Here is a 16510-nt window from a genome sequence, read left to right as displayed (position 1 = left end):
AAGCACGTGATCAAGTTTATCCAAGCATGCCAGGTGGCCACAAAGCAGGTTTGCATCAAGGCTCAACCATCAGCACTGAAAGATCAAAACTGGACAGCTGTGAAATTCTACATAAATAACCTTGTAACAGTTGCAAAGAAAGATAAAATTTGCTGAAACAATATGCAGTGGTTGAGCATGACTGTAACCTTCATGAATTAGGAAAGGGGTTATCCATATAAGTCATGTTCCAGACATGTGTCCTTACGATGCAATAAGAAGTGTGTGTGTGTTTTCTACTACATTCAGATTTCAGATAGTATATTTTAAAATGACTTTACACTTAATGTACCTTCAGAAGAATTATTGTTCAGGGTGCCCTTGGGAAATTCCATTTATTGTACTATTTGAGCCCTGATCTGAAATTGTGACTGTGGGGATAGTGAGCTGTATTCAAACACAATAGCCTTGGCTTGAGAACTGGGATTCATGTTTCAAGAAGCCCTGTGCAGAGCTGTGTTGTGGCCAAAATCATTAGCAGACATGCTGGGTCCAATAGTGCTCCAGGACCAAAATAGTTGCTGGATAGCAAGAGACAGGATACCCAAGTACAGGGGGGGAAAAAAGACCAGCTCATTGTAAGGTGTGTTGCCCACCTGGATAGAGAGACCAGATGGGCGAGAAGAGCACAGTGCATTTTACAGATAGAGTAACAATCCCCAAGGCATGGTGGTGGGATCAGCTCTGGTGCAACATGTGAAACACTATCAGTACTTGCTCCAAACATAACTCCATTTTACCTGTAATTTTATAATAATCCAGTTCTTCATATTGCCAACTAAACCAAACTCACTAACTGTACGCAATTTTTAAAATCTAAATAAGCACTATGTAATTTTTTCCTTCTTGTACTTTCAAGTTTCAGAATAAAATGGCCTTACTCACTATTACAAGCCGGGGCAGCTGGACACCGCCGCAGCTAGTAACAGTGAGACCATTTTCCTTTGATTATACAAATTTCATAACAATTGGTCTTCTTTACTTCCGTGGGACGAATTTGCCTACAATAATTCTTGTGATTCTTCCACCCGCATATCTCCCTTTCTTCAATCAATCCTTCTAGTTCTCCTGGTATACGTCCAACAGTCTCTCATCTCAGAAATATTTGGAAGAAGGTCCATTCTGTCTTGCTTCAGGCCTCCTCTCGATCAAAATTGTTTGCAGATCGTCATCGCAGGAACTGTAAAGTAGGAAACAAAGTCTGACTGTCCACCCCTAATATTAGGGTCAAACAACCCTGCAAGAAATTGGAACCTAGGTTCATTGGACCATTTTCTATTGCTATAAAAGTTAACCCTGTTGTCTTCAGGCTGACGCTTCCATCTTCATTGAGAATCCCTAATACATTCCAATGTTCCCTCTTGAAACTTGTTGTCTCGTCCACCAAGTTTGAGACTCCTGAACCATCCAAACCTCGACCAGTCAACTTGCTTGGTTCTCATGAATTTATTGTGGAGAAGATTCTCGACTCCAAGAAAGTCCAGGGACAAACCAATTTTCTGGTACATTGGAAGGGCTACGGCCCAGAAGAACGCTCTTGGGTCCCTCGGACACTGACAAACTCCTCAAAGAATCCTTTAAACAATTCCCTGGAAAACCTGGATGTCAGGGTTCCTTGACCCCTCCTCAAGGGTGGGGGGAGGGTACTGTTACAAGCCGTGTGGTGCCCATCTGCCTTGACTCTGCTCACCTGCGTCACGGCCGTCTCCATGACTACCGGGACATCACTCTGTTTTCGCCCCAGCCGTTGCCTAGGCAACGGTCGGGACGCTGTAGTAGCTAGCGCCGCATCCCGGCATTAGGGGCAGCCGGGCGTGTGCGCAACTTGTTAATTTATATTTATTAAGCAGCCCGAGGCCGATTACTCCTGCTGGGCCTCTTCTGCTGCCATTGGTCAGTCTCTGTATATAAGGCAGGGAGGGATTAGCCTCCCTGCCGGTTAGCGCTCAGTTTGCTTGCCTGCTCCTGTGCTGTTTGCTAATCTTTTGGCTTGACTAGTGTTTGACCTTCTGCCTGGAACCTGGACCTTGATTGTTTGCCCTGACCTTTGCTTTGTTACCCGGACCTTCTTTGATCCAAGTTTCCTGCTTCAGACTCTAGACCTTTGGCTTGTCCTTGTACCATCTCCCGCTATCTCGGGCGGCAGTACGTTCATAAACTTGTACTACACTGAATATAAGACTTGGGGGCATCTGAGTACCTGTGAGCATAACCAGCTCTACGGGAAAGGCGGCTGCTGTAGGTGAAGACCTCTTCTGCCGGTTCTACAAGCTCATGAGAATACTGTTAGCCGTAACACTCACCCACCTTTACCAATTTAGACTCTAATAATGGTGAAAGACAAGGTCTATTATTTAATAGGTACAGTACACCATCCTACAAACAGACGCTTGTGCAGGCTCTTGTGTCATGGCTTCAAATTAAACATCCATTATGTTGCATTTGGATTTCTCCAAAATAGGATCCCTTTTCATATTGATTTGTTTGTCTTTCTATCAAAGCAGAAAGGCTAGTATTAAAATTAATTTACCACTGCATTCATATACTCATAAGGAAGATTATGTAGCTGTGTTTAGTGAAGTTCTTCACACATACTACTGAACCACATATTTTACTTAAACTTCCAAATATTATTTGTCATTCACCATATATTAGTGATGCTGAGCTCAACGGAGTTAGAAATAATCCAGAACCCATCCATACATGTACACAGTGGTCGGAAGTGGGAATTTGGAAGTGGTGGTATGAAATATGTAATGGGAATGTAAGTGAATGGAATTTGATAGCTTTACAATAAAAGCAGTAGAAGTGAGGTTTATGGGACACCATGCATAAAAAGCAAAGACTACCAGTGTGCAGCCATGCCATGCTTCCGCTGGCAGACCAAATACTAGAATTTATTCTTGACTCTGTTGATCTCTCATCAAGAACCTGAATGGTGGAGATTTCTTTTTACATGTACCTGCTTCACAAAAGCCACTGCATACAAACTATTATTAGAACAAATGAAAGAATTGAAAACATAAAAGGGTAAATTACACCTAGATCCTATGTTGAAAGCAGAAAAATGTACTTATTACTTAAATGTAACTTATTCTACACATTTAACTCAGGTGTGGTGAGTAGCAGGTGCCTGCAATGTTAAATTCCACAACAAGCCTGAATAGAGAAAATAACTTATAATCTTGTTTTGTGCCACTGTGTGTAAGCAATGAGCATGGAGGTAAAAAAAAAAGAAAGTATCATGCACCGGACCCGCTGATTGTTCAGTTGGGCCCCAGTGCACTTACCTGGGTCTCCCCTGCTTCCTTCTGCCCAGCGTTACCACGATGCAGCTACTCCTGGCCACCATCTTTCATGTGGGTCTGCGAATGCTCAGACCCATCTATTATCAGTTCCAATTCTTTCCCATTGGACAGTGCCCTCTAATGGGCAGGATATATATTGCACCTGTCTGCATTTATTCCCTGCCAGATACTTATCTATTTTACCATGTGAACAGGACTTTCCCTGACTCTTGTTTCTGTTACCTGCCACAGATTATCTTCCAGTCGGGTCCAGTCACCTGACGCAGTATATCACACCTTCTGATCCAGCTCCCTGTTGCAGCTACCGGGACCCTCGTGTGTACCAGCCGCAGTATATCACACCTTCTGATCCAGCCTCCTGCTGCAGCTACCTGGATCCTCATACATATCTTTCATAGATCATCTCTCTTGCCGATCTAGCCTCCTCCTTCCTGCCGCCTGATCTCCCTGTACTTCCTGACAGACCACTGTCTCCGCCATATCCTCTACCATCCAGCACTCTCCACTAGGGTCTGGATGACTACCTGCAGGGCCGCAGCCAGCAGGACAGAAGTCGCTAAGCCCAAACTCCCTTGCGGGTTGCACTAGTTGAAACCTTCTGAACCGTTAGACTCCATGCCTCCCTGTAGCTGGCACTAAATCTAGTAGGCTCTAAGGATCCAACAGATACCCATTGACCATCACAGAAAGTCAGAGAATTGTCTGAGGTGGCCAGACAGTAGATTGTATTCAAGCACAAACAATATCAAGGGTACAAACCAATCTCCATACACCTTGATGTTCCAGTTTCCACCACATGTAATGTTATTAGGAAGTTTAAGGTACATTATACTATATCCAACCACCCTAGATGTGACTGCAAAAGGAAGCTAGATTGCATGCATCATTGTTCGATTGGTGGTGGGATCACTCGATTAATTGTCAACCAAATTGAGGCTTACCTTCAGACACAAGGTATGACCATTTCAACTCACATCATCCAGTGTCAACTAATTCTAAGAGAGTTATATGACAGGCACCCTCCTGAGTCCCTCTGCTGAGAGAGACATAAGAAAGTAGAATAAACAAGCAAATTACTTCTGGGAGAATTGTGGACATATGCGTTCCAATTAGAGCTTCCTGTCAAAGCGCATCATCCCTATGTCTACAGAAAGCAAAATGAAGCTTTCGTAGAAAAGAACATCTGCATATGGAGAAGGTTCAGTGATGTTTTAGGGTTGCTGTGCTGTATCTGCCACTGGGTGTTTTGAACATGTGCATGGCATCATGACATCAATAGATTACCAGGCCATATTGGAGGGCAATGTTGAATCTTCCAGCAGGACAATGACGCAAAACACACTTCAAAAATTAAAACCCAGGAGTTGTTTAAAACATGTAGCTGGAAAATGGAATAAGAAGATAGGGAGGATAAGAATGAAGAGTGAAATGAAGAAAGAGATAACCCTTCTCAGCACACTCTCAAGGAGCTGGAACCCTAAGCCCCTGCAGTACCCAACTAAAAAGAAGACATTGCATAATTTCTAAACCCAAGAAGGGCAACTTTGTAAAACTGGCCTTCCAATTATCAGGTGGGAGGCAGGTTGTGCGGACTGTTCAACTGACCATGTTACAATTCTTAAAATTCTGAACAAAAAATATCTCCAAAATGTAAAATATTCCAATAGGGTATATGCATGATTAAAGGATTCCAACATGCTATAAAATGCAATACATATATATGTAAGCACCTATATAGGCACCTGGTGGTGTAGTCGACTGTCATGCACACAGAGACTAAAATTTGCTTTAAGATAGCATGCTGCATAAAAGTTAATCTGTAATAGATATAGGACCTTATTCATCGGGGAACGCAATTTGCATTTTTAAAAATCGTACGGAAATTGCACGCATGTACGCCTATATTCAAGTACAAGCAAATCTTCCATGTTCCATTTGAATACAGGTATAAGGTACTTGCCCTATGCACACAGGCAGAACAGACTGCAGGATATGCACAATGCATTTGAGAAATATAAAGTCCTAACAGAACACATTGAAAAAATAATAATAATAAATAATCATTAATAAAAATGCATTTAAAACATTTTTTAACATGATATATGTTAAATGTCTACTGTACATACGATGGATTTTTACAGTTGCTTTAAAATTGCAAACATGTTCTGTTCTGGCATGCATACTCGGCCATCATCACTATCACTTGGCACTTACACCTGCCATGGAGCTTCGACGGGAGGCAAGCACTTCTGTATAGGTAGGTGTTGTAGGGTTGAACTACCCTACAACACCTACCTATACAGAAGTGCTTGCCTCCCGTCGAAGCTCCACCAAGCATCAAGACCCCAGGAGAAAGCAACTCCACGCTGTAAGCAGGAACCTCACAAGCGGAGAATCAACCCCTGCAGTGGAACGCACAGGTGCCTGTGCGTTCCAGACGAAAACCGGAAGTGAGGCGTCTGGAGCGCTCCTGCGTTCCAAGAACACAGGAAGGAAGACCCTGGGCCAAAACCACCCCGACCGCCCGTCCAGCGCCATGATCCGGTTTCCAGAGCAGCAGCCAACCCGCTCACCCAAGGTAACCTGTACACTAAACTGCTCTTCTTAGAGCTTTGCAGCAAAATGCTATTACATTTTTCCCCATCCACCCAAGCATCCACATAGCACCCACAACATAACTCCTTACTGTTACCTTTAAACTCCCCACATATCTCTCCCCCTATCTACCTATACATAACTACACACACCGCTTCTCCCTTTTTAGAAGGGAACACTACTAAATTTATATTTAACCTAAGCTTGCTCCACCCCCTCACCCTCCAGCCACACACTACATTAGTTTAGAGAAAGCAAGCATAAATTACCAATTAGCAGATTTACTGCAAAGCTTTTTCCCAAGCAATTTGGAACCGGGCACCGTAATCCCACTGCCCGGCCCACCCCCAAGAGTTACAACTCTGCATACCCACATAGTCGCCCCAGTATACACGGCACTAGAGCTATAAACAAGGTAAAACAGCTATAAACATACTGCAAAAGGAGCTATAGACATCTCCCACTCTAGAAGAGCCACCCAACGGCCGAATTCGTGTATACTGTCTCGCCTGTTCTGCCCCCCCCCCTTTCTCCCCCCTCTCTATCCCCATCCTATCTCCCCACAGGTCGCGCCACAGAAAAAACAAAGAAACAACCTACTGTACATTGTCTACCTGCATATGCCCCTTCCCTCCCCTGTTCCACCTTAGAAAGCAAATGACTTTTCTGAAAGCCTTATATTTCAAACTTGAATTGCATGATCTTGCGTTCACTGGCGTGATGTCAGTTTCTAAGCATGTGCACAGCAATTTCACGCAAAATACGGCACGCAACAGGACTTGCGTTCCTAGATAGTGACTGTAACATTAAAATAAACATATATATTTACATATTATACATAAAAAAGCATACTAAACAACAGTGAAACCATTTATTATCAATTGCAATACATAACAACCAGCTGCTAGTGTCTCATTATGGAGAAGAAAAGGAAATTACTTTTAAGACTAATCTTTTCTGCATTATACATCCAATTAGGACAACAAGCGTTATGATAAGGATCTTTTTTCTGCATCGTACCGAGACCACTGCTGTACAGCCTCACTCCGCTGCTCTGGAAATGCACTACAACATAAGGCATAATGGAACAATTGCATTGTGTAGTGCTTAAAACATTGAGAACTAGGATTTACTAAAACTAACAATTCCACAAACACACTGCACAATTAGATCTTATCTGTGTCATTATCTCGCTTCATTATCTGTGAAGTCTGTGGGAGCAGACAAAGAAAACAAAACATCATTATTTTGACTCCAACTTGGCCCCATATGACCATTTTTTACACATTGGTAAATATAGCCCATAAAATAAATTGACTGGTAAGTGGCAGATTTATATTGTTTTTACTTTCTACTATTGTTCATGTGATGGGGTTAAAACACTAGAATGAATACTGTCAATGATCCTAAACAAATGTAGAGTTTTGTGATGCTCATTAGTTGTAATAGAGCGATAATAGGCAACATCAAATAACTGGAGGGCCCCCTGCTGCCCACCAATATACTAGAACCTCCAATTGCGAATGTAGATGACTGGCATTCATTTCTCTGTCCTTGATTTAGACGATGGAAACCATAATGCCTAATGTAATTACTATCCACACTAGCTGCAAATCTGGTAGTTATCAAGGGGTAATGCTTAGTGGAACAGGTCTGACCGTGGTGGTGGTGGGAGGGGGGGGTGGTTAGATGTACAGAAATATAGAATGTGATACAAAACCTCCACAGGGATAGACAGGACGTTATTTACTAAGAAGGTGCAAACGGACAGTAACCTCACCCATCAGAAACACGCTTTTATTCTCCAACTGGTTAAGCGTTTACTGCTGATATGCTGATAAATAAAATCAATGTATAACTTGTTTGGATTGATCTTTTGAGTGAAGTTCAAAGATTTCTCTTAAAACAATTCTATTTTTCTTCTTGGGTAATGTATTGTACAATTAAATTCAATTATCATTCTTTGCCCTCAGGATACTCTGAAAAATACAACCTCATCTCCCCCCCAAACTATCAAAAATAAAAAAAAGAAAGAAGGAAAAAAACACTTCAAATGCACACAGCCTTTGGAATGTAAAGGCACAAATTATGTTTTGAGTGTTTTAAAAGAAAATTACATGTTACAACAAAATTCACTTATAATTGTCAGTGCTGGATTAACAAAACAGGAGTTATTTTAACTAAACATTCAAAAATTACAGTTTCATCAAAAATATCTGTACAGACTTTTTCCTATTCTTTTTTCTGAAAATGTGATTTAAGAATTCCTCCGATTTTATGTAGAATCTTTAAGTGCAAATATTTATCTTCAAGTCATTTCGTAACAATCGTTACTGTGAGGTTTCCTTCATTGTCATCATTGTGATAAAAATGTCTTCTGTACACTTGTAGTAAAAGTTGTGTTCAGCAGAATACCCTTCGCGTAAATTAGATAACAGGCACGGCTGTGTGCCTGCTAAGACAGCAGTAAGAAGCGAGTGACAGGTTAAAAATATGATGAGTTGAAAGTATGTTTACACATTTGGTGAGTTCTTTCAGAATACAATATATTATCTGGTTGGCAATGTAAGAATCCAAAATGACCACCAATTCATTTGCAGAAATAAATTAAGTTATTTGTCAAGTCCTAAAAGAATGGGGGAAAAAAAAAACTTATGTTAAAAGAAAAAAGTATATCTAAATATGAAAGGACACATTTGGGAGAATTTACAGACATGACAAATAAATACATTAGTTGCAATATAAAACAATATTATAGCATAATATAAACCATTAATTCATGCAAATCAAACTATTCTCAACATCTGAAAAAAATTAAGGAATTTTACAAAATTTTCTTGCATTTTTCCCTTTTTTAGTTGCTCAAAGGTTTGTTACACACTATCCCTTCTACTTGAAATGTCAAGTTTAAATTCTGTTCAACTGCAATATTCACAAATGTTTCTAGCAAAGTTTAAATATTTTGATAGATTTTAACTACTTATGAATGGAGCTCTGACTTCTCATTTCCTGAGGATTATGCTGGTGATAATGTTAATGCTGTTCTTTGAGACATTGGAAATGTAGATATGGCAGCTGCCATAAAAATGTATAAACATAATTATTTGTATGTACTTTGTACAAAATAACCTTTGCTTACATAACTCTGTCTGTCAACTGAAAAACTATTAACCCTATCCCTATTTAAATGTAACCCCATCAAACTAAAATGATTTACCAACACAGAGCACTTATAGTCATAGGTTAAAATGTTAGAAAAGATTTATGTATTCCATGGAGAAAAAAAGATCCGACTGCAAATTCGCCAAGCGTGTGATGTAAACAGTACTCTTGGTGTAAAGAACAACTTGTTCTATATTTACAAAAAGCATAAAACAGACACGTATGGCAGGGAAACAAAATACCACAGAGGATCATTCAGTATGATCATGAGCTGAATTTTGTTTTCATTTTGAGAAAGGTCTTAAATTTGCCAGTCTTATTAAAACATTTATTCATTTATTTTGTGTTCATCAGGTTATTGAAAGTATACAAGGTGCAAACAGTCCTCTTAATAAACTGTGTCCACAATGTCCGTGTAATATATTTATTAAGGAAACGGCTTTGACCAGCATATGTCTTGCAACAGTTGCAGTGATAGAATCATGCTGGCAGCTATTATAAAGTAAAGAATGGTCATTGTTGAAAACCGTGAAAATACTGGGTTTACCCGACCCAATTTTACCCACTTCACGCTGACTAACCACCCAGGGGTGCCTTAGTATGCCAGGAAAGCCAACCCGGTACCTTCTAGAGTTCTTACAGTCACTCAGGCAAATGCAGTTACAAAAGTACAACAGTACATTTATTGTAATAAAAAACTACATAGAATACTATGCACAAACTGTAAATAAATGCCAGGCAGGTTTACCCATCATCTGTCCCTCATCCCACTAGCTTAAGGAGTTACAGTCACTTGGATGTCCTGACTTGCAGAATCTAAGACCCAAGGAGTTCTTCGAAGCTGCAGATGTACCAGCAGGACGCTCAGTCCAGCAGAAGCCTACACCTCAACGCTGGAGTTCTTCCCAGCATAAAAAAAAAAACCAACCAAACAAAAAAAAAAAAAAAAAACACACCACCCTTCCTTGTGTCTCATTCTATCCTCTATACCCTGTAGTTTTCCCACACTCCAGGGGCTGGGTCAGGGGTGGCCTTAGATAGTGGGATCCTCTGAGAGTGTCTGTCTGTCAAAAGGGGCTGTTACAGGGCTGTCCTTTCTCATCTCAATACATCCCATCCTCTGCTGGGCTGGCTTCAAGGAGTTTGGTGGAATACAATCTGAGACAATGGGGACATATTCAGGTTAATTAAGGATCAAGGCCAAGATGATTAAATGACACTCCCAGCATTAACCCCTTACAAGCTTTTTCAGTCAGAACTATCTTCCAACTGTTCAGGACTTCCTCTAGAGCAGGGGTGTCCAACCTTTTAGCTTCCCTGGGCCACATTGGAAGGCGACAAGTTGTTTTGGGCCGCACATAAAATACACTAGCACTAATGATAGCTGATCATCCAAAAAAACTATAGAAAACATTGCTAATGCGCCTTGTTGTTGCTCGGTGCTTCAATGACATGCTAATAGCTGCTGTCAAACATCAAGTGATATTGTTACAACATTTTATGAAGGGCTTTAATACAGCAGTCATTAAGACAGGAAGATAAGGTCTGTGATGCTCCAGGACCAGGTGAGTTTATGCACTGGTCAGCGTCCCTTGAAAAAAAAAACCCCTTAACTTACCTTTTAAATCGGCTTGTTCTCTGATCCTCTTCTCTTGTTTTTTCCGTTTCACTGCTGCTGATAGTTTGCGCGGGTGACTCCTATGTGCTGTGCTCCGCAATGGATGTCGGACGCCCGACATTCACTGCGAGCCCCGCACGGAGGAGGAGACCAGGGAGGGACCGCGTGACCACAAGGTAAGTATTTTCTTATCTTTTTTTGCAGGATTTTTTTTTCATCAACAGCGCCTCCCCCTTGCCACAACCAAAACTCCTGCTGGGCCACATTGTGTGATGCACCTCCAGGACATTTTTTAACATATACTGTATTTAGTCACCTGCTTCCAGTGAGTGAGACTGCTATCTAATCTTTGATACACATTTTCATTGAAACGTAGTGGTCGCTATCACGATTGATGCAAGCTTGACAGGATTGGCATAGGGTGCTATTGGTTTAATATTAGGGCTGCTTTGGGGAGGGAGGCCAAGAATGTGCCGTGTACAGGTAGCAGAGCAAATTCTGCCAAATGTCCTGTTACTAATAGGACGGTACTGCACTGTCAGGGCTTTGTCCTGCCTGCAAGGACAGTCAGGAGATATGTACTGCATCATGAAGCTCTGCTTGTGAAGAGGAGGTTGTGTGCAGTGTTGCGCCTGTCTGAAAAGAAAGGGGTTGGATACGCAGCCTACCACTGTCTAGACATACCCATGGCACCTTGCTTGCTGGTCATATCACATTCAAATATGACCACACCCCCACCACAACGCCACTTTCTCAATATTTTCCAGCGTGACTTCAACTTCCCAGTACGCACCAAAATGCAAAGACACTATATATTGTTAATTATCGCAATTGGTGTTTGTTTCATAATTTTCAATATATGCAGTATTAACCCAGTTTATTAAGGACAGATTGGATGCTTTCCATAGTTATAGATCTAATATATATATATATATATTATATATTTCACACATATAGTTTTATTTGTGTGCATATTTGGTTCCCATTGGATAAACTTTAGATATGACCCTGCACGGCATTTGGGATATTTGACGATACATATATAATTCTTTTATTATTTGCTATATTTTTAAACAGATGTCCTCCACATGAAAGATTACTTTGAGATATTTGATAAACATTTACCAGCATAATAGAGTATTTAACAATACTAAAGGATGAGAAACTAGAATGTAGAAATGTTCTCAATTTTATTCTGAAATATCCCCCAGAAAGGTCATGTTCTGAAGAGTTCCTTGTATAAAAATGTATTGTTATGACCTAGTCAATTAAATCAATTCATCCATGCAGGATTAAGGAATATATAAAACACAGTCTGTTAGGGGCACCCCGAGGGGAAGGCTGTGAATCTCTGATCTGGCAAAAAGCAACATTTGGATGCACTGTGTGCAGTTTTAGAGCAAGATTTCAATTACAAAACAGTGAAAATCCTGTGCAAAGCAATATCTTTGGCTACACAGTAGTATAGTATGCATTAAATTGTTTACAAGAGCTATTTATGCGAGTCACTCAGAAGCAAAATTTGAGCAAAATTTTAAAATGGTTCCGAAAAATATTCTGTCTCCCCTAATTTTGCCACAAAATTTTGTTTGTTTTCGCCAGTGGTATTTGGTTTTAAGTGTTACCACATGCTAAGCAAACCACACACCGGAATGAACCGGGCATCATCAGAGCCATTATAATAGACAGGCTCTGAAATACAAAGTGGAATAGCATTCTGCAAAATGGAGAAGCAATAGTGGAACTCAAAGTTTGTAGTTTTGGGAACATCGCACCTCTACAATATGGTGTGTTACATTGGAAAGCCATTTGTTTTAAAATGGTTGCTTCTGACTAGAAATTGTCGAAGTTGAAGCAATATTTCAATCACATGATCTGTAATATTGGTTCTGCAACCAATGATCATTTTAAATATTCCTTTATGCATAATAAAGTTTACTTTATAAATTTATACAATATGTTACCTCTACACTATAATCCAGAAGGAACATTTCTAGTCAGAACACAGATTGGGTTAGATTTAATTAACAATACTTTGTCCACATTTTTATAATGGCTTTACTAATTGATAGAAGTTTCATAGAATATAAAATGACTTGTTCTTCACATTCAATTTTCTGCAAATGCAAAAATACAACTGGCAAGCCTGGGTATAGCTACAGTATACCCAGAACTTTACCAAAATTAGCATTTAATTGTATATTTGCACCACAGAATTCTGACCTTAAAAAGTATGCTTTTATATTATTTCCTACACAAATTTTGATATTACAGCACCCTCATGTGGTAACCGCAAATTATTACAACATTTAAGCTAATGAATTTTCTGAGCATGAGGAGAGCCCAATGCAACTAAATAGTTTATTTTTTGGAAGTGCTATTTATGGTAAAGTTACTTTTTTGCACATAATAGTAATGAAAAATAAATAAATACAAAGTCCACATTAATGTTTATCATGGGCTACTTAAAGGCGAAAAACACAGACCTTGAAGGAGGATCTAGTTCGAATGATGAAAACTAACCTGTGATGTACTTTGCTCCGATTAACATTACCATGCTACTCACTATATAAAACCCCAGAGGCAGACTAGAGAAGATACTAGAGTCACCTGTAGACATCCAGCGCAAGAGGATTCCATTCAAGCAAGACAGAAGGGGAGAAATATAAAAATTGGATCATTGGTGATACGAATCAACCAACATCAACAGCAGAAAAATTATAAGCAGTTACAATTAACAAAACATGATTGAGATTTCATTATGATATACATAAGCAAAACAGCAGTGTAGAATAGTAAACATGTAAATCTTCAATATGTCAGATTTCAGCAAATATGGATTTACAATAGAAACAGCAAGTCAGATCTCACAGCCATTCTGATACACATGCATTTGACTCTCCCTTCTCTCGCTCTGTTTGGCATGGACAGAGCAGATGAGCTTATTTAAACTGGAGGACTTGTGTCATCCCGACAGTTTGCGTCTACAAAGCAGAGGTATAAAGTGTGCGCACAGTATCTGTTAGTCTACTTCCAGAGCAGTATACAACGATTAGTAGAGGATTAGTGAATATTAATCATAGAAGGAACAAGGCCAGATTGTAAACCAATTTGCAACAATGACAAATGCAGCCTGTGTTATTGTATCTTCCTGTAATCTTGGTGCATCTGACGTACTGCTTTTTGTACAAGTGGGTATAGTGCGAGTACTGCATGACATTTAAACGTGTCCGTGTTCAAATCCAGATACTTTAACGTAAAGAGGCTGTCCACCTTATTAAAAAACATCCGCAACAAAGTATTTCCAAATGTTGCGTTAACCCAAATGGCTTACTAGTTAAGAGATACCATTCTCCTGTTTTCCTTCTCACAGCCTGCCTAGAAACTATGTACAAAGGGCACTTATCAGCTCACCCCCCTTTCCTTACTATATTTGGAAGCTTACACCCACAGTGGAGATGGTTGCCAAGGGAGCCAGGTGTGGAATCAAATCCAACAGAAAACTGATGCACACTGGTTTTTTTATGTATACAAATAAAGTCTATTTATTAACAGACATTTCGCTCTAGTCCCGCTGAAATGTTAGTTAATAATAGGTCGATTTTATATTTATAAAAAGACCTACCACTTTAGAAACATTTCATGAAAGTATTAGTAGTAAACTCCTGCTCGGTTTAGCCTACTTTGAATTAATTGTGCCAGTGCGTCAGGTCTCTTTAGATGTGGTACAAGCTTTGTTTTACATTTGGCAAAGTGTGTCTAGGAATGCTCTTCCCTGCAGAGTGCTACTGAAGGCTTTAAATTGACACTATTTGCCCTGCCAATGAATTTGAAGACTTGCTAACTACGGACGTAAATGCACACATTTTCTTTTAAATCAATAAAAAGAAATAACAAACACTAGAAAAACAGCCGATATTAATAAGGGAAATGAATGGAAGGTGCACGGTTCGTTATTCAATGGATTGAGAGACTGTAGAAAAAAAGATTTTTGCTTTTCTGGGTAGTTTGTACCATAAACAATAACACTTTTTATTAAGCGATGAATTTCTGTCTTCAGTAGATGAACCGTTGATGGGTGTTTTATTAAAAAAAACATAAATTGCTTACATATAATTCCTATCTTCAATTCTATAAACAATAATAATATTACTTATCATAATAATATTGAGCTTTTATAATGCAAGTGTCTAAGCGGTAACTGATTTGCACTATAATAGAATCATTAAAAGGAAATTATAAACAGTTGGAATAAAATTCTCATCTCAAAATAAATAGCCTTTATTCAGAGAACTACTGAGAATAAAATTATGGGGATGTAGAATTGTCTATGCAAAGAATAGAGCTTGATAATTTATAGTGCAAAAAAAAGAGAAACTATCAAGTGAGTTGGCTATATCAATATATGTTAACTACATCTAAGTAATTATTTTACTGAATTGTAAAGATAGGACTTTGTACATTTTGTATAAGGCATTTTATATAGCAGTTATGCCACTCTCAAAGAATTTGTAATTGCGTAACAAAACAGTATATTTCTAATAGTTTGGAGTGTCAGGAACTAGTGATCAATTTGTCTGCGGTCCTGTCTAGATATTTAGGCCTATGAAAAAGTGCTGGAATGTTCTAGTATAGCAAACAATTGGCGTGAAGCTTTTAGGCATGCACCAGTTGTTGAACACAAATTAGTAGAACTAAGTAAACACAAGCTACTAGCAAAAGGTGGAGAGTGATTTCTTAATCTGCAGAGATCAATAAGTAAAGATTTCTGGCATGTCATTGTGGATTCTGTAGCAATATATAGAGCTTGCAGTATATGCCATTACAGAACAGTATATTGTCGTACATTATATAGGAAAGCAACACAGCACAGATAAACGTAGATCATGCAGCACATGATCAATGAAATATTAGCAAAGGGAGCCCCCTTAGTGGTTCACTTGCCTGATTCTATGGGGCTGATTCAATTAGCAGTGAGGTGCTGAAGTAGCATTGTTTGTTTTGTTTCCACATGGGACTTTGGTAATGATCTTTGTATCTGTTGCTTGCATCACACACTAACTGAGGTGCGGGCAAATAAGAGTGAAGTTGCTGGTAATGCACACATAAACCTATCCGCAAGGTTACTGCAGAACCTTGCAGCCAAATCGGCCCCAATGTGTTACAGAGTAAAGGCATCGGGAAATTTATCCACTGCAGAGATGACGTGGTATTATATTCTTACACAGGCATAAAAATCTGCATGTTCCGGTAAAGCTCCAGGATACACATTTTGTCCATAACACTCGTTTGAAAAAGGATATCAAAATATCCAAGCTTTAATACAAGAAATGTCTGAAACTTACCACAAAAAGTTAACTTAACAGCATTGTTAAAGGTTTTCATTGATTTTCTGTAACCGATACATTCCTTTATGTATGGTTTGGGCATAAAGGACAATATACAATTTTACAGGACACATTATAGATTGCTGTTGCCTTTTACATTGACAACCACAATGGCTGTAGTGCATAAACTATTCTGTGCCAAGTTTTCTGGAATGTTGATGAATATGGGACAGCGCGGATGTTTTTTTTTTTTTTTTTTTAAGGTGGTGGAATTACAGGTGCAACCCCATATATCAATAGAATTAACATGTTAGTGCCAAACCAGTGAGCAAGCCAGCCGGAGATACATAAATGAAGGTGATGGAACACACCCACATAAAACCCGGTAAAAACCAACTCCTCATGCCGGGCTTAACCTGTCCACAATCCGGCACTTCTACCCTACTCCCACCAACTTGAGA

General features: G+C 39.4%; 2 protein-coding genes across 4 annotated transcripts in view; both read right to left on the bottom strand.

Annotated features, from left to right (window-relative positions):
• LOC142141621 (uncharacterized) overlaps positions 1 to 16510 on the bottom strand; it is a 939875-nt gene that overhangs the window by 87701 nt on the left and 835664 nt on the right. The window lies entirely within an intron of this gene.
• The window catches only part of GK (glycerol kinase), a 56850-nt gene continuing 47139 nt past the window's right edge, over positions 6800 to 16510 (bottom strand). For 2 of the 3 annotated variants that reach the window (XM_075200280.1, XM_075200281.1), the window contains 2 exons: positions 13246 to 13332; positions 6800 to 8568 (listed from right to left, as the gene is read on the bottom strand). In XM_075200280.1, the coding sequence (XP_075056381.1) occupies positions 8555 to 8568; positions 13246 to 13332 (101 nt within the window). In that variant the 3' untranslated portion in view covers positions 6800 to 8554. The remainder of the gene's footprint in view (positions 8569 to 13245; positions 13333 to 16510) is intronic. The other variant, XM_075200282.1, reaches the window with a different exon arrangement.

Source organism: Mixophyes fleayi, chromosome 2 (genome assembly GCF_038048845.1).
Source record: "Mixophyes fleayi isolate aMixFle1 chromosome 2, aMixFle1.hap1, whole genome shotgun sequence".
Taxonomy (NCBI): Eukaryota; Metazoa; Chordata; class Amphibia; order Anura; family Limnodynastidae; genus Mixophyes; species Mixophyes fleayi.
Note: the sequence above shows the minus strand (reverse complement) of the source record. Positions and strands in the feature narration are given on the sequence as shown.